We start from the raw sequence: 19,341 nt of genomic DNA, 5'->3' as shown, positions 1-19,341 counted from the left end.
GGTGGAAAAACTGCACGGTTCAAAAGCAGTGCTCAAATTCCTCGTCCCTCTACATCTTGAAGGAGTTTGTGCGGCTGTGCTGATTTCTCTGCAAGGATTTAAAGAAAGCAGTTCTTTTTCAGTTCACACACACACATGCTAGCTTGATGAGGGCAGCTTGCTAGGCTTTTCGCAGGAATATGTCACAGTAGGAAAAGCAGTAGGCATACATTTAGTCTGGAAAAAAACAACATCATCATTTTTTTTATAGAGTGAGATAGATGCGCTATTATGTTCCACATGGCGTCTTGTACTGTATGTACACTTAGGAATGAGAGTCCTCGTTGGTTATGTTTTGTATGCACACATGTGGCACACAGTGGGAACTTGTGAGTCAGTGATGCATTTAGGCACGAGTTTAAGGATGTGTGCAGTTGAAGTGATCAGTCCTTGTTACTTGCTATGAGTTTGCAGCAGAGTGCTTTGAACAAACGGCAACTCTTTGGTGGCATGTCTTGAGGCATCTCACAGAACTCTTGCAGACTGTTTTATTCAATTCGCTCTCTGATGTCCAAAATCATCGTTGGGTTGCTCATATTTGCATTTGGTTGTGTGCTATGTGGTGGCATACGGATTAGAAAATCCAAATTACTCAATCATCCTCTGGTTGTATCCTTGCACCCACCATTTATTTTCTTGCCTTTGGTGCATGCTTGCTCCAGTAATTTCGAAATATTTTAAGCCTGCCATGCCATAATTATCGCTGAAGAGATTTAAGGGGGGACGAGGGTCTTATAACTAACTTTTTTATTTATGGCTACAATCTCACCGAATTTTGCACACAGATGTATTTTTCTCTTCTGATTCCAAATATGTAATCATAATTGAGCTGGTGGTTTTAGATCTTACAAAGTCTAGAATGTAATTAGGTAATTTCTTACACAGCTTTAACGAACTTTCTCATTGCATTTTGTTGCCTTTATTTACATGAATTGATAGCCAGAGAGTTCCCATACTCGGTGACCTTCTTCGTTTTTCTCCAAAGGCATGTCATCCTGATATACTATGTCGAGAGTAAAAGGTTGCAGTATTTTACACTGCAACTCGTTAAGCTAACTGTAAATTGCTATCATCATCATCAAGTAAGAATGTCATCGGGTATGATGGCTATCAATTCGTGTAAGTAAAAGCAACAAAATGCAGTGAGGAAAGTTCATTAAAGCTGCGTAAGAAATTACCTAATTACACTCTAGAATGTAAGATAACTTTTGATCTAAGACCACCAGCTGAATTATGACTACATTTTTGAAATCAGAAGAGAAAAACACATCTGTGTGCAAAATTTCATGAAGTTCTAGCCGCAAATAAAAAGGTCAGTTTTAAGACCCTCGTCCCCCCTTAAAGCTTCATGATGCAAGTCTTGCCACGTACTGCAAATTGCCTGTTGAAGTTGCTGGTATACTCACCATGGGGCTAACAGGCAAAATGTCCACTTTTATCAATCTTTAATGAAACGTCCCACCTTCAGGGACAATCTTCCAACTGTTGCACCTTGACTGGAAGTTGGGCTTTGTGCTTGGCTTCTTCCGGCCAGGCTGCATTTGGTGAGCAGATCGCTGGGCTCAGTCAGTGTCTACAGTGATTTGTTTTGTCGCTGCAGCTGTTATCAGTTTCATGTGCTGTGCGTGCAATGTCCAGCACTAACAGACAAGTTCGATGTGGCCAGGAAATGACTGAAAGGGGCTGGCGGCTTATCACTCTTGACTGCTCCACAGCTGGGGCAGGTCAACGCCTTGTTAGGTAGCCCAGCGAGGGCATTGAATCCTTTCCCTTCAGAGTGGTCCATTCAGTGTTTTGAATGACCTGAGAAGATTGTCGTTTTTGATGCGCCGCCGCGGTGGCTCAGCGGTTATGGTGCTCGGCTGCTGTCCCGAAAGATGCGGGTTCAATCCTGGCCGCGGCGGCTAGAATTTCTTTGGAGGAGAAATTCTAGAGGCCCGTGTACTGTGCGATGTCAGTGCATGTTAAAGAACCCCAGGTGGTCGAAATTTCCGGAGCCCTCCACTACGGCGTCTCTCATAGCCTTAGTCGCTTTGGGACGTTAAACCCCATAAACCAAACCTAAACCAAACCGTTTTTGATGCTTATGTTGCATCTAGGTGGATTTGCAAACGGGGGAGACATCTCTGTCTGAATATTGAAAGTTCCAATAGGACTCGTCATCACAGCATTGAAGTGGATGGACAAAAAATTTTGTAGCTTTCATGCAGCCTTTTATGTTTGGTGGAGTAGTTTTTAACTTTCCGTTTTTAACTTTTACTTTCAATATGCTTTGGGAAGAGGTGGGAGGTTCAGGCAGCGTCTCTCTTCATTCATGCCGGGATGTGTGGTAACAAGAGAATGGACATTTGCGGGATGTGTGGTAACAAGAGAATGGACATTTGCACGGCAAATATGTACAGCAATGAAATTGAGAAAATAAGTAGACCCCGTGCCAAATATGTAATCAAGAAACTGCGATAAAAAATGCTATGCTAAATAGAAAATTGGAAGAAACAACAAGCTTCTTTATTAAAACCAATCCTTGGAGAGAGGAAATTGTACAGAATTCAAAAATGCTGCTTCGAGTATATTTTGTGCCTTTTTCATATTGGCCACCAAGGGCATTTCGCATCTTCACTTGCGAAACAAGAGAAGCCTACATGTGAAGTTATGAAAGTGCCGTATCAGCTGATTACGGTTTGCAGTCACGTGGAAAAGCTATTCACCGCCTGTTTGCAGGAGGTGTTCCGAGGCCCGAGTTGGGAACGGTTGGGGTAAGAATTCATGGAGAATACCTAGGTAATTAGCGATTCGCTGATGACATTGCCTCACTGAGTCACTGAGGAGATGAGCTGCAAAGCGTGATCAATGAATTAGACAAGCAGAGCAGAACAATGGGTTTTCAGCATGTGGAAAACCAAAGTAATGTTCAACAGTCTCCCAAGGGAACAGCAGTTCGCAATTGGTAGCCAGGTGCTAGAAGTGGTAAGGGAATATGTCCATTTAGGGCAGGTATTGACAGCTGATCCGGATCATGAGAGGGATATGACTGGAAGAATAAGAATGGGGTGGAGGGCGTATGGGCGGTATGGCAGGTTCGCTCAGATCATTAATGGCAGTTTACCAATATGCCTCAAGAGAAATGTGTGCAACAGCTGTATTTTGCCAACGGGGTAGAAATGTAGAGGATAACAAGAGCGCTCAACTTAGAATGTTATATTCATGCTTGCTTAATGCACTCGTAGTCATCGTGTCAAATTAGTGGCAGAATAAAAACATATACGAACATCACTGTATTAAGAATTTATCTAGGAACGCTATGCAACTTACCATATGAAAATCCATGAAGCCATTGTTGTGCTACGCTTTCTGTAAGCAGGGCAGTCTGTTCAAAAAACTCTTTTGAGAAAACTGGCATTTTGACCAAGATTTAATCCAGTTTTTTGTTACCTACATTCACAAAAAAATTTTTAAAGTCACTTCTAGACGTTTTTACAGCAAAATTTTTTGGGATGTAATTAGAAATACTGTGAAGATGTAAACTAGTGAAGATGGGCATCTGCATGTGTTCTTTGGCAGAACGAAGAAGCAGCTTTTATTTTTGTACTCTCTGTTTCCAACTGATAGTGAATGATGCAAGTTAGCATGTAGACTGTGTAATGTGTAGTTAATGTTTATATGATGCTCCAGTTTTCATTGTCATGAACAAAGGAAAAGGACTATGGTGGCCTTTCAGAGTATTGAGTCCACATGGCGTCTTAATGCCCAGAATCTCAAAGCGACTTTTTCTTGCCCTGATGTGCCATATTTGTGAGCAAAGACTGTACTGTACTAAATGCTTTTATTAAATGCAGGCGTTCAAAATCGTTCACCTGAAAAGAGAAAGTTGGGTGATTTGGTTACTGAAGCATTGTTTATGAAGATCGTCAGTGTAGATGTCTCTGATGCTGACTTTTCCAATGATGAAATGGATGGGAATTGTAGTTAGTGGCACTGTCAGGGCGAATCGTTAGCATGGTTGTTCAGTGAATACTGAGAAAGAGCTGAAGGCAAGAGGTGCTCATGTCATCTTTTCTTCGTTTTGTTCCTTGTCTTCTGCGCTGTTGTATAATGGATCATAACCAACTTGCCCAGCTTTCTGCCCTTCTGAGGAGGAAGCTGTGACCAGAAGGTTTCTGAAAGGGCAAACATTGTTTTTGTCCGTGGACAAGATAATAGCTTCAGCTGTTGTGGGCATAAGTGAAGATGGTACCGTAGTCAAGGGTTCGACAGCATACCGTCTGGTCAGGAATCATGGCTTGATGAGATTCACTGGTCACTGACCATGGTCAAACAAAAACAAAAATGACGTTTCGGGAGCGCTACGGCTCCCTTGTTCACAATGAGCAACCGGCTCGTCGTCCCGGGCTTTTTGTAGCGGTTAGTATCGTTTTCAGACATTTAGCGTAGATAGGGTGCAATGTGCCATCATTCTTATTTATTGTGTTAGGCGTAGTCTGGATTATTAGTGACTCGAGATTTCGGCGGGCTGATACATTCTTTTCTGTTGTCACTATATCTGCTTTGTCCCAGTTCATTTCATGGCCAGTCTCTTGCGCATGCTCCGCGATTGCGTTCGTTGTCACTTTTCCTCTTCGTACGTCGTACTGATGTTCTTTCAGGCGTCTCGTGAAATCTTTTGTTTCGCCTATGTAAACTGATGAACAGTCGGCGCAGGCGATTTTGTAAACTACGCCGGGAAACTTCGCACGAGGGAGCTGATCTTTCACGTTTACCAGCGTTTTTTGTCATTTTTGTTTTTGTTTGACCATGGTCAGTGACCAGTGAATCTCATGAAGATGGTACCGTTCGAAGGAGGAGTGAAGCTGCAGAACCCCAAATCCTCAAGTCATTGTCGAATAGCACAAGTTCAGGGAAGACAGGGGGGCTGTCTTTAAGCTAATTTTTTTAATGTCCCATTGTGCATAGAGGCAACAAAATGCCTGAAGCAGGTCATCTCACCTTTACAACAATTTATTGGAATATCTTAGAGACGACAAAAAAAAAACAATAGTAACTGCTAAAAAAATGCACATTATAATGATTTGCTAAGCCTTCAGACTTATTGTGCTTAAAGCTTTGTTGCCTGAACGAAACCACTTCCAAAGAAACATGGCCAGCCGAGCAGTGAAGCCCCACAGATGGTCCCAGAGAAGCCTCACAGTGCTGTGCCGCTGCCGACAAGCACAATGCACTATGATGGAGGCAATCAATGGCCCCAGCACAGGAACACACCAAACACACAACAGTGCAGACATTAAAGATCGCACATGAAAGAGCCAGGATTGGCGGAGGAAATGTCGGCTACCTTCATATCTGTCCTCACAAAACAACTGCTTTTATCTCTTTTACAAGTGATATACACTGTACAATAATTATGCGAATCTTATTCTATCATATGTAAACATGTATAAATGTCTGAAAATGAGTTAGAGAACTGTAAATATTGGAGCTCTTTTGTACGTGCAGCAGCTTTGGCACTCAGTGTCCACGAATGTGGACCCAATAAAAACGTGCGTGAATGTGCATATTGTGCACATTAATTGAATTTTTTTTTACACTTCACATCCAACAGGTCTCGTCGTGATTTATGTAATAAATCACTTTTCTTCCCAGCAAATTTAATTGTCATTTGAAGGGACTCCCCCTTTGAGTGCTAATTATCATCCAGCGGTGGGAGAATTTCCAAATATTCAGATTCTTGTAAAGAGCATGCAAAGATTACACCGAAGAAACTCCCACCTTCTCCAACGATTAATTATGAAGTTTCTGTTGGAGCCTTGATGTCCGCTTTGAGAATTAACACGGATTTCAACATCTCGGATATATTTAACTCGTTCCTTTCATATGAAGCTGTTGCACAAACCGATTGGCATATTTCAGGCACTTAGAAGCACTCTGCACATGCTGCAGCCGTACCAAAGCTATCATAAAATATGAGGCATTTATTTTAAAAATGATTTTCTGTGATCGTTTTGCATATCAAGTCTTGATATGCTCATACATGTGGTTGGTTTTCCATATGGAAGCAGATTTTTATCACATCCACGTTTGTAGACGTTACATCTCGTACACAAAAGACCCGGCAGCGTTCAAGTTGTGTCCGCAGATGTGGACACAGGGGCTGGTGTGGATGTAAATTGTAAATTGGTATTTGAGGAAAGGAAATGGCTCAGTATCTGTCTCCCATATCTCGGTGGACACCTGAACCGCACCGTAAGGGAAGGGAGGAAGGTGGGAGTGACAGAAGGAAGAGAGAAAGAGGTGCCGTGGTGGAGGGCTCCTGAATAATTTCGACCGCCTGGGGATCTTTAATGTGCACTGACATCGCGCAGCACATGGGCGCCTATTGTGTTTCGCCTCCATGGAAACGCGGCTGCCGTGGTCGGGTTCGGACCCGGGTACTCCGGCTCGGTAGACAGGCGCCTTAACCACTGAGCCGCTGGATGTACACCGTGGAATTAGTCGGATTGATCTGTGTGCAGGAACAGAGCAAAGGTACAAGCGTCAAAAATAGTCTTCACTCAGAATGCAGACTGAAGATACTTGAGCTATTATTCGCGCAGTGACATGGAGGGGGTACTGACACATACCTCACGTATGCTGGTTATCTTTTTGGCCTCGGTTATCTTGCGTGTGAGCCAATCGTTATGCATGCTCATTTTAGTACTTGCACTGACTAAAGATGAGACAAAGTGGTAGGGTCCGAGCGCATAGCTTATCAGCACTGAACAGCTCGGGAGGCCAGCTACTGCTGGCATATAGCGGGTGCCATTGTGTCCTCTTTAACGCATAACTGAAGGGGAGATGCGGGTTTTGGAGGGCAAATTTTGTATTTTTTCGTGCAGAATAATGAAATGTAGCAAGCTTATTGCAAAGTTCACTGAATGCTTAAATACAAAATTTCATTAAAATGTGTCAAGTAGTTTTGGCATTGTAAGTTTTTGTATGGTTCGTTTTGTTATACCATACTTTCAGAAAGCCTGGTGTGACGGCAGTAGGCGGTTGGAGTTTACCCAAAGGAATGGTTGATGCAGTGACATTCTCCGAATGTTTTCGGCCGCCTGATATTTTTCGACTCACAATGTTGTATCTGTGCTTGCTTAATGCACTCATTATCATCATGTCCAATTAGTGGCCGAATAAAAAAAAATATATGAACGTCACTGTATTAAGAATTTATCGAGGAACGCAATGCAATTGACCGCATGAAAATCCATAAAGCCATTGTTGTGCTACGTTTTCTGTAATCAAAGCGGTCTGGTCAAAAAACTCTTCTGAGAAAACTGGCATTTTCACAGGGATTTCATCCAGTTTTTTGTTGCCTGCGGTCACAAAACATTTTTTAAAGTCACTTCTGGACATTTTTCGAGCGAAATTTTTTGTAGGTAGATAGATTTTTGTAGATACGAAATCTGGTGTTTACAAAAATTTGAATTTTTTTCTTTCTATTTTCGTGATTTGAAAGCCACATGCCTTTAATAGAGGTGACAGTGATATGGACGAATAATGGCAGGTTCTCTCAAATCATGAATGGCAGTTTACCAATATCCCTCAAGAGAAAAGTATGCAATAGCTGTATTTTGCTGGTACTCACCTACAGGGCAGATACATGGAGGCTAACGAAGAGGGTTCAGCTGAAGTTAAGTACAACACAGCGAGCTATGGAAAGAAAAATTATAGGTGTAACGTTAAGAGACCGGAAGAGGGCGGAGTGGGTCTGAGAACAAATGCGGGTTAATGACATCATAGTCGAAATCAAGAGGAAGAAATGGGCTTGGGCAGGGCATGTAATGCGAAGGCAAGGTAACCACTGGTCCTTAAGGGTAACGGAGTGGATTCCAAGCGAAGGCAAGCATAGCAGGGGGTGGCAGAAAGTTAGGTGGGCAGATGAGACTAAGAAGTTGGCGGGGATACGGTGGCTGCAGTTGGCAAAGGACAGGGTTAATAGACGATATGCGAAATGCGCAGCGCCATCTCTCGGCGCTTCGAGAACTAAGTCCTCCATGTTGGCTCGGTACAGAAAACGAAACCGCTGCCCAGCGTTGGGTTAAAACGGCTGCGCTTCGTTTGAAAAGTAAAATGCCGATGCAGTGTTGCGCTACCCTCTCCACTGTAAAAAGACACTACGATGCGTGCCAGAACTAGGTGCGTTCAAGCTTTTCGCTTTTCTATTTTTTTACTCCGTCCCAACGTTTTAGTAACACAAAACGCCATGCGAGGTATCATGTGTCTGCACGCAGATCAGTGCGCAGCTTTCGCTTTCTGCGCTGATTTTTGACAAAGCTTTCAAGGTGATTTGCGTTTAAATTAAGATAGGGACCACAGCCTTTGTTGTCTCTGATCAAAATTAGAAGCCAATTTCGTGCATTTATCAACTCTCCGGTCGGGCGTGAATATATATAGACGCATACTTGAACAACGTAATACAGAAGGTAGTTTTTTTTGAGCGGGCCAATCGCTCGTGCCGTGGCGAATTAAGTTCACTCGAAGAACCATATGCCGATTACTGCTTAGTTTGCTACGTGTTCACTTAAGTTTTTCCCGTGTTCAATTAGTTTTAGAAGGGCGAACAAACTCTCTGGACCATACGCATATGTTATACGCGTTAAGGAGTCTTTGTGAAGCAATACACCCTACGTATAAAAACTGAGGTGCGAATGCTTTATTTCTTGAGGATTCCTATACCTTCGATATCTGCGGCGACGAAAATCTTTAAAAAAAAGAAGCGAATAATATAGCTACTTTATTATGAAGGAGGGACGCATTTCGAAGCTAGAAAGTACGTGCAACAATGTTCTGAAAACGCTTCAGGCCATCAGATTTTATTATCGTTGTGGCAAGCCCCAACAGCTTGCTTCGCAACACAGCCATTTGTTCAAGTTTGGGAGTAAGCTAATTAAGTTTCGGAAGCAACCGAACATGCTAATTTCGCCCCTGCACACACAGCTTGACCAGCGTATCGAGTCCATGCATATGCACCTACAGCTGTAGCATCTTTCTCTAATCAAGCCGCCGCGGTGGCTCAGTGCTTATCTGAAAAAAAAAAAAAAAAATCTGCGTCTTTGCTAACAATATTTTAAATTATATGTGCACGCCTACTTTCCTCTTGTTAATGTCGATTGACTGACTGCGTCTTAAGCAGGACGCGGTTTCAACGAATTGTGGCGAAAATCAACCGGCGCCGGGCTCTGAAACAGTGACGTTGAAAACCGCGGATGCGCATTGCACGTTACAGTAGAGGAATCGAATTACGCAGCTAGTCGAGGGTCTTGTGTGATTATACTGCAATGCACGAAGCTCCTGGCGTCGGCGCGAACGAAAGTTTGCACTGTCACAGAAGTTTGTCAACACACGTGCGCACTCAGCGCAAAATAACCGCTCGCTACTCTGCCAGATGAATTCGCGTCCACCTGGGAATAAAATAGCCATGATTATGCATTATGCTTGAACTGACGCTTTAATGCGAGCATTAAAACGACAACAGCACACGGTCACGGTTCGACTTTCCAACCCACTTTCGAGTGCCGATTATTGCGATCATCAGCGCCAGACTTCAAGCGAAGCTGAGGACGCGGTAGGAGTAAGCTGGCGCCTATTGAAAGCACCTACATTCGGTCAAAGATCAGCTGTGAAAAAAACGCAGCAGCTGAAGCTTGCCTATTGAAATTCCACTCGCATGAACAAAGTACGCATAGCAAACGATGCACCAGCTCAACGAGCTCGACCGAGCCAAGATGGAAACCGGAAGTTGCGGGCGCGGTGTTGCCAGACCGCCAAGCAATTTCGCATATCGTCTATTGGAGAGACATGGCAGAGGCCTTTTACCCAAAAGTGGGTGTCATCAGGCTGATGATGATGTGGAGTGTGAGACCATCAAAGCTTTTTGATAACCTGAGCTGTGGTTTTAGTATATCTGGAATTATAATTATTTTATGTGATTTAGACTGTCATGACGGCATTTAATGTTTTGAAGATTGTATTGATATTGGGGCATTATGATATTTTGAAATTGGCCTTTATTCTCTTGAAAATATTAATAATGTGAATCTTCATTTTGCTATGCAATCATGGCAGCTTAGTTGGTTAGGGGGATGATGTAACTATAGTGGCTATGAGCTGGAAGGCCATGGAAAATCTTCGGCTTTAGTGTGTGGTATAAGGCCTCTAATTTTCTGGGCTGGAAAATAAAAAAGTTTGTGAATTTGTAATGAAAAATCCACAGCATTCCATGGGAAGCATAACACACATGAAATAAATACATAGCTTCATTTTTTAAACATGCCTCGTGTACTTGTAATGTACCTTCGCTAGAATTAAGCATGGCTGTCGCAGTTCAGTTTCAGATAAGGCTTGGTATTCTCTCCACTTGTAGACTGGCTCTTCTTTAGCGCAATGACCCGATAGTTACTGAACAGTGATGTAGATGAATTGATACCACAACTAACAGAAGCACCCAGAATAAATTCTGGGTGTTATGTCAAGCTAGAAACACTTTTTGCCACTGCTACTAATACTTGTTTCGAAAAACACCGCTATCATGACTCTTTGCATTGAAGATTGAATACTTTGTCGCATAGAGCTCTTGCATGTCTCATTTTTGTGCAGATAGGTCTTTGGGAGGCTGTATATTCTGCACGAGGGGCCTGTTTTTGTCAGTCATTTCCATATGTGCTGAGTCATTGTTTGGCCGGTGTCTCCCTCCTGTCTCCTGCAAGTGGAGAGAGGCAAGTCCCCCTCAGCGCCACCTGCCATAGGAGGCTTCACATAGATGCCCACGCCGCCGGCCAGTTTTCGCCCTTGTGGCCCTCCTAATGCTATGCTATTAAAATTGGCAGGACGATCATGAAACCTGCGATAGCAGTTGGATTCACCATCAGTGATGGAGCAGAAACGTGGAGGCTAACAAAGATGGTTCAGCTTACCGTATTTTCCGGTGTATAAGACGCACCGGCCATATATACAGGCTGTCATTGAAAAAGTTGGTATATAAGACGCACCCCAATTTACCAAATTAGGCTAGTGAGGCTTAATTAAACATGCTTATGCGACCATCGCGAAATGCACCGTACGTGTGAGAAGTTCTTAAGCAACGCTAAGTGATCGAAAAAGGCAACACTCACGCCATACCCGCCCACGTTTTAGCACAAAAGAAAAAAAAGCGAAAGAACTCTCCTTATGTCCATAACATTTTATTTTTACATAAAACCTTCGAAGTCTTCATCTTCGGATGCGCTATCAAAAAGGCAACGCGGCTGAAGCATTCTCTTCGCACTATGTACATACTGCGTATACAGAGCAAACAAAGTAGCAAAGGGTGACTAAAAAAAACGTCGGTTTCTCCTGGCTCTTCATGATAAAGTTCACCCAAAAAAGTTGCGCACGACGGTCCCCGTATTGAAGTATTAAACGTGTTACAACCGCGTTATTGGTAGTAACATTTTTTCGGTGAAAAAAGCTTGAACATGAACCTGGTAATTTCTGAACTCTCTCAAAAAAAAAAAGAAAATACGCATATAAGACGCACCCTTGTATAGGACGCACCAGCAAGATTTTTGAAAAAAACCTGCGTCTTATACACCGAAAATATGGTAAGTTAAAGACCACGCAGCGAGCTATGGAAAGAAATATGATAGCTGTAACGTTAAGAGATTGGAAGAGGCCATAGTGGGTGAGGGAACAAACGCGCGTTAATGACATCTTAATCGAAATCAAGAGGAAGAAATGGGCTTGGACAGGGCACGTAATGCGAAGGCAATATAATGGCTGGTCCTTAAAGGGTACCTGCCCAGGGTCTGGACATTTTGAAAAACAAGCCCACTGCATAGATGAGGCATCGAAGATAACCTCTGCAAAATACTAGAGCCATGCGCGCCCCGAAAAGCTGCAAAAATTCAAATCAAAGCCTGCTCGTTCTTTCCTTCCACAAGCAAATGTCCCCGCCCACTACTCTGAACCCATTTGACGTCATCCGGGTTACTTTCGCTAAAGGTATTCCATTAGTGCATTGTTCTGACTGACGGGAGAAGGTTGGGCGTAGCCTGGGCATCGTGTCGTCTGCGCAACACTTTCCACAGTGCCTTCCGTTTTGGCACATGCCTACAAACCTGCATGAAGGAACAAAAAAAAAAACTGCGGAGGGAGCGTACGGCGACAGCCTTGAACCCTAGTCATAAAAAGTAAAAAAATAGTAAAACAGAGAGTCGGTGGTGGTTTGGGAATGTGGTGATTTGCGGAAGACACTTCACTCCGAACGACTACGTTCACGACCGAAGGAACTCGGGAGAGCAAGGACAAAGGAAAAAAAACGCGACGAAACACCGCGAGGAGACCCAAAGAGCAAAATAGAGAGGGCTTTGGGAGACCTGCCGCTCTCCCCCCCCCTCAACTAGACCGGGTAGCAAGCAAAAACCAAGAAAAGAATTCTATTCAAGGTGGGGCCATGACATAGACATGTGATGCAATCCACCAGACACCACGCCTCTGGCTAACATCGGAGATGGATGATTTTCCTTGCGGAGCCTATCGACGAGGCGCGAGAGAGAAAAATCTCGAGGAGGGAATGGAAGGAGAGGAGGCTTGCTCCAAGAGAGGTAGAGAGTATTTTCGACCAGAGGGTAGTCCGTAGCCCTTTAAGGGTAACGGGGTGGATTCCAAGAGAAGGCAAACGCAGCAGGGGGTGGCAGAAAGTTAGGTGGACAGATGAGATTAAGAAATTAGCGGGGATATGGTGGCCGCAGCTGGCAAGGGCAGGGCTAATTGGAGAGACATGGAAGAGGCCTTTGCCCTGCAGTGGGCGCAGTCAGACTGATGATGACGATTATGATTACTTGGATTCTTTTACTCTACTGATTCCTTTCGCTTTAAACCAAGGCACCACTCAAGTTGCAGAATTTTTCTTGTGGTGTGGGGAGGTGGCCCCCTTGGGGAATGGTGGTGCCTGGCAGCAGGTGGTTCTTCTGAAGGGCAGCTGGCTTTCTCACGATGTTTTTGAATTGAATTCGTAGTTGCTTTTTCATTCTGCTGCTGCATGGTTTTCTCATTGGTGGAGGCTTCGTGGGTGGCTGAGGTAGTTAGGTTAGCAATGGGTGGAGCCTATGAAGGTAGAGTTGGGTTGTGGATGGCACTTCTGGATGGTGCAGGTGGGCGTGGGTGGGGCGGTGGATCAATAAGGGCAGTAGATGGCAGGCAGAAGAGTGGAGGCTTCATGGATGGCTGAGGTAGTTAGGTTAGCAATGGGTGGAGCCTATGAAGGTAGAGTTGGGTTGTGGATGGCACTTCTGGATGGTGCAGGTGGGCGTGGGTGGGGCGGTGGATCAATAAGGGCAGTAGATGGCAGGCAGAAGTGTGGAGGCTTCATGGATGGCTGAGGTAGTTAGGTTAGCAATGGGTGGAGCCTATGAAGGTAGAGTTGGGTTGTGGATGGCACTTCTGTATGGTGCAGGTGGGCAGGGGTGGGGCGGTGGATCAATAAGGGCAGTAGATGGCGGGCAGAAGAGTGGAGGCTTCATGGATGGCTGAGGTAGTTAGGTTAGCAGTGGGTGGAGCCTATGAAAGGTAGAGTTGGGCTGTGGATGGCACTTCTGGATGATGCAGGTGGGCGGGGTTGGGGCGGTGGATCAATAAGGGCAGTAGATGGCAGGCAGATGAGTGGAGGCTTCATGGGTGGCTGAGGTAGTTAGGTTAGCAGTGGGTGGAGCCTATGAAAGGTAGAGTTGGGTTGTGGATGGCACTTCTGGATGGTGCAGGTGGGCGGGGTTGGGGCGGTGGATCAATTGGGGCAGTAGGTGGCGGGCAGAAGAGTGGAGGCTTCATGGATGGCTGAGGTAGTTAGGTTAGCAGTGGGTGGAGCCTATGAAGGTAGAGTTGGGTTGTGGATGGCACTTCTGGATGGTGCAGGTGGGCGGGGCTTGGGTGGTGGATCAATTGGGGCAGTAGATAGTGGGCAGCCACTAGTACTGCTGCCATAGTAAAAAGGGAATCTGGCCGCACTGTGCACAAGTCCTGAAAAAATGCAGAAATCTTAGATTTTTCACTGAGTCATGAGAAACTAGGAGCCCTAGTTATCGCAGTACTCCTTAAGGGTGATGAAGGTATGGGACCTGCCGTGTGTATATACCCAGATGAACAGGGAGACGAAGTAGGTAACGTGTGCGCATGCTACCTGTTTCTTAACACCGTAACATTATAAAGAAATGAAATGCGAACACTCACACCCTGTACTTTTCTATTTTGCAATGAGATATTGTTTTGCAGCCAATTTATGAATATCTACTTTGGTGGACCTTTTACCCAGAAACACAAATCAAGCTAGTTGTACTCTGCAGCTGATGGTAGACAAGTAAAATATTTTGTTTCGTTGATATGCGAGTGTCATTCCGTCCTGACTGTACACTTTCTACATACATGCCGTGTGTCGCTCCTTTTCTGCGTCCTGTTTTGTGCGCTGGTTTTTCTTCAACCTGTACACTTTCTGTGTGGATGTTGTAGCAGCTGGAAACTGGTGCAGCTTGCTTCCTCAAGGAAAGCATTTCCGGCAGCAGTTGTTTATCCACACGGGGTGAGATAGTGTGCTGCTGCTCTGGCTGGTTCTGTTCACATCGTACTCCAAGAAGTTTGACCGTCTGTGCAACTCGGTATGCTGTGCTCAACTGTGCATCACTGGGAGAGGAGAGGAAGTGGGAGGGGCAAGAGGCGTGGCCGCGCATGAGTGGCTTGCAGCACATGCCATACTCTTATTACAAATGAAGTTGCTAGGGCTGCAGTAACCAGAGCAAGGACATTAAACAAAGAGCTGGGATAACAAGCAACACACCTGTGTCTGCCGCTTTTTCTGACATTATTGTTTCTTGTACTGCCGTTGCTGAAGTAATGGGGTCGAAGCTCGTCCATTGATGGTGGTGAGCTTGGCTGTACTGGTCGCAACTCAGGTGCGCCTTGTGAATTTTTGGGGCCATCAGTAACTGCTTTTCATAGTGCCTGCTTGCTTATGCTGTGTGCTCTTGGGTTTTTGAGAAAACTGAGCCAGCTGCTGAGACGTACTGTTGTGTGAGGTCAGAAAAACTTGAGTCAATACTGAACTGATCATTTCATTTCATCAGTGGTTATGGCGCTCGGCTGCTGACCCGAAAGGCGCGGGTTGGGTCCCGGCCGTTGTGGTTGAATTTCGATGGAGGCGAAATTCTTGAGGCCCATGTACTGTGCAATGTCAGTGCACGTTACAGAATCCCAGTCTAAATGGTCTAAATTTCCGGAGACCTCCCGTATGGCATGTCTCATAGCCTGAGTCGGTTTGGGACATTAAACCCCATAACCGTAAACCATTTCATTTAGGTTTTAGTACACATCTTGTGTTCACTGTCTGAGTTACCGAACACAGGCAGTGTATAAGTGAACCATTTTAGTGGGGAAAATGCGCTATTCAACATGCCAAAGATTTTTGGTGCTCGGCTGCTGACCCGAAAGACGCGGGTTCGATCCCGGCCGCGGAGGCTGGAATTTCTTTGGAGGAGAAATTCTGGAGGTCCGTGTGCTGTGCGATGTCGGTGCACGTTAAAGAACCCCAGGTGGTCGAAATTTCCGGAGACCTTCACTACGGCGTCTCTCATAGCCTGAGTCGCTTTGGGACGTTAAACGCCATAAACCAAACCAAACCAAACATTCACATTTTGAAGTAATTTAGTAGCTCTGGCTTCAGCATGCAGTGCTTTCAGCTCCCGTTTTTTGACGCACTAAGGCAAATATTGGCCAGAAACTGCAGTGAGCCTGTGGCTACACCTTTCTGAAATATTCTGAATTGTTCCGAAATGTTTTGAATTTTTCTGTCCGGATTCTCTTCTGCTGAAAAAAACTTTAGCATACCGTAACCACTGCAAGCGGATTTCTGACTAGTGCCTGTGCAAGCAGGGCAGCTTCGTTTCTCAATGCCTTAGAAGTTGGATTGTATAAAACTTCAATGTGGCACTGACTGAATGTTTTTTTTTTTGTGAGCTCAGAATCTCTTGAATTTAGCTGCAGTCGAAGTCGAAGAATATTTTGCAGGCACTAAATTTCACAAAGCAGGAATGGCTTTGCCATTAGTGGCCACCTCTTTTCTGGGGGTGAGCAAGCTTTTGGACGCTGCGAACGCGAGGAATGTCGCTCACAGCTACATTGTGCACCCAATTTCACAACACCAACCATGGATGGAAGTCGGCAGTACGCAGGGAAATTAAAGTAATGGCCCGAGGAAGAGCATTAATTGGAATTAATTCTGCATGCACCAGATTCCGCAGCATTCATCGAGGACCAGAAACCCTTTTCTTCGTAATTGCATCATACTCTGTGCAGAATCTGACTCACAAAATCTGAAGAAAGCCTAGATGGTTTTTGTGCTCGTTGCCTTGTTCTTTATGAAGGGGTCGGGAGACGCAGGTAGAGGCAATTTTTTGTGCGGGTGTCTGTTGACGTTCAACCCAAATTATTCACAGGACCGATTTTTGAAACATTATATGCGGTTTGCGAAAAGCATAAAAATTTAGTCACCTGCAGTACTTGTGAAGTTTTGTTTTTTTTATTTGCATACTAGTTTTCTTGTTGAAAAATGGCTCGAAATGTGCTTTGTAAAGTTCAGTGCAGGAGCGAGGACAGTTTTAGCTTTTGAATTCCAAGTATGTGCTGCTTATCCTTTTGGATCATGTTGTATGGTGGGATTGAACACTATTGTTGTTGTTTTGGACTGGGTGTTGCATGCTTGTTTGCTTATTTTTAGTCCGTACTTTGCAGTCATTGACGGGTACATAGCTCGATAGTGCCACTGCCATTCTGTATATAGACAGTGATGGTTGCTTATTGGGAATTTTCTGTACATTTTCTCGTAAGGGGCGAAATAAAGTGTGGCTATACAAGCACCGGGAATGCATGCTGTGCTTGTTTCCATGCACACTGGGTCATGCATGTCACCTAGTTCCATTCTTAGGTACACGTGTTTGGTCTCCCTTGACATGGATCCTCGAGAATAAGGAGTAAAATATTTAATGCTTGAGGGAGTAATTTTAAATATGTGCCAAATTCTGTGCATTAGTGGGAGCCGCGGTTTTATGTGTGCCTTTTCGCTGTACGAGACTAAAATCCAGTTTATTGGTAGATGTGAAATCATCTTATTTGCTGGTATTTCCTCAGTGTAGGTAAATGTATTTTTCGTTGGGCACTGCTGAGTTTTGTGCAGACGATTCTGACTAGCTGTGGCGCTTAGCTGGAAAGCGGCACTCCTTGGAAGGTATACTCCACGTGACATACAGGAACTGGTGGCTTTATTGTGTTTTGTTTCAAAGTTTTTTTTGTGACTGTAAAGTATATGGTCATGATTCTTGACCAAGCTCATGTTCTGTTCTGTTCCTGTCTTTCCCCTTTGCAGGCCGTCAGCATCAGCAAGGCCATCAACTCGCAGGAATGCCCAGTGAAAGAGAAACATGTCAGGAGTATCCTCTTTCTTGTTCTTGATGGTGTCCTTGTTTTCCTTCTTTATTTTTAATATTTTGTTGCACCACCTGTGTCATGGATGTGTATTCAGCGCCAACTGTGGGGCACCCTTATCCCAGGTTTAGCATATGCTTCATGTTTCCCCGTTTGAGCAACATATGTTGTCCTTCGTTTAGGTGCTTACAGGTGGCAGTGTTTTCATTCCGTGAGTTGGTTTTTGTCCTTGAACATGTAGATGTGCATCTGTTCATCATTTTGAGCCCGTGGAACACATCCAGTCCCAACTTTCAGAGCACTGCTTCCCGGCTCGATGGGATAAAAGACTTAAAGGTCGTGCAAGCTGCCTGGAGAGCTGGTTGTTTCTCGAGTCCTTGCATGAGTACACATGGCTCCGTTTGGGTGGCACTGTAAACACACATTATGCTTGATGTGCTGGTCAGATTTCTGTTCTACACTTCGGATTAAAACTGGAAAAAAAATGAGCGAAATCAGATCAAGGCTGGAATTTACAAAAAAAGAAGAAGAAAAAAAGTCAGTCGATTTGGATAACTAGGCCAAATATGGATATGTGCACTAGCATGACATGAATTATCGGTTGCAGCTATGACCTAATGCGTGGTACCAGGCTACCACCTAATTACCTCTCCAACTTCTTCCGTTTAGCTACTGTGCAAGCATCATTCGAATCACGCTATCATCCTCCCCAACCGCTGCTGCTCATTCCGCCTAGCTCGGTGCACTTAGGGGTGGTGCTGCCTAAGTAGCGCCTCAAGTTCTGGACTGGTTACCGCCGGCTGCACCTTGGCAAATGAGCCACCCGGTAGGTAGGTGGGCAGTGGCACAAGCCAGGTGTGTCCATAGGTGGTACCTGGGCTGCTTGGGTTGGGTTGGGACCCAAATTACTCTTCCCTCACTGCCTCTCACGATTGAATGGGCTGCCGTCTGACATGGCAGGCAATGTGCACAGCCTGCCATAAAACTGGCTTCAGACAAACACAGTGTGTCCAAATGCAGGAGTGGCCACTATAACACTAGTGTACTAAGAACAGCTCAAGAGAAGGACCGAGTATATGTAAGAGGCGAGAGAAGCATTCTGTAGCTTGAGTATTGCATTTGCCTAAATGTTGTGCATTTGTGCGACTCCTCCTTGCTTGGGTAGGACGCGGGTTCGATCCCAGCCGTGCCAGTCGCATTTCGATGGAGGCGAATAGATTCTAGGGGCCCGTGTACTGTGCGATGTCAGTGCACATTAAAGAACCCCAGGTGGTCGAAATCATCCGGAGCCCTTCGCTACGACGTCCCTCACGGCCTGAGTCGCTTTGGGACGTTGAATCCCCCATAAACCAGACCACCCTCCCTGCTCGGGTCAGTGGAGCAGAGCGGTGGCGATGGCCGTGTTGTGTTTTTCCTAAGCGCTTTGGTGGCCAGGCCTGATAATCGGCACGTTCCACGAGAAGGGGGCGCACACCTTCTGGAGCCTGGTGATGAAGCTGCCCCTGCAGGAGAATCCCATCGTGTGCTGGAAGTGCTGCCATGTCGTGCACAAGCTGCTGCGGGAAGGCTACCACCGGGTGCGTCCACAGCTGCCCTTAACTTTTCCCGATTCCAGGGGGCAGTCTCTGTAATCTCTGCGCCTAGAAGGCAGTTCTTCACTCCGAGCTGCTGTATGTTAGCCAGAGGGTTGTCTCTCTGCTTGGTAGACATCTGGGCCGGCTTGCACGAAACAAATAAGACCGGCTTATTTCCAGTCTAATCTTATTCGCGGTATAAAAGCTCTCTCGGTTTTGAAGAAAGGAAAGGCGCATAGCTGGTTCACTTCGT

The 19,341-nt window shown here is 45.1% G+C and overlaps 1 protein-coding gene across 3 annotated transcripts in view; it reads left to right on the top strand.

Moving 5' to 3' along the window:
- Nucleotides 1-19,341, top strand: part of LOC149361529 (huntingtin-interacting protein 1-like) — a 121,026-nt gene that overhangs the window by 3,387 nt on the left and 98,298 nt on the right. For all 3 annotated transcript variants that reach the window (XR_016288965.1, XM_089572700.1, XM_089572701.1), the window contains exons 2-3: nt 17,456-17,519; nt 18,949-19,091. Coding sequence is in view for 2 of the 3 variants with exons in the window: in XM_089572700.1 (XP_089428826.1) it covers nt 17,456-17,519; nt 18,949-19,091 (207 nt within the window). In the remaining variant the exon portion in view is untranslated. The remainder of the gene's footprint in view (nt 1-17,455; nt 17,520-18,948; nt 19,092-19,341) is intronic.

The sequence above is a fragment of the Amblyomma mixtum genome, chromosome 2 (assembly GCF_055824585.1).
Source record: "Amblyomma mixtum isolate Tamu chromosome 2, ASM5582458v1, whole genome shotgun sequence".
NCBI classification, from domain to species: Eukaryota; Metazoa; Arthropoda; class Arachnida; order Ixodida; family Ixodidae; genus Amblyomma; species Amblyomma mixtum.
The sequence above is the reverse complement of the archived record's forward strand: the minus strand, read 5'-3'. Positions and strand labels throughout refer to the sequence as shown.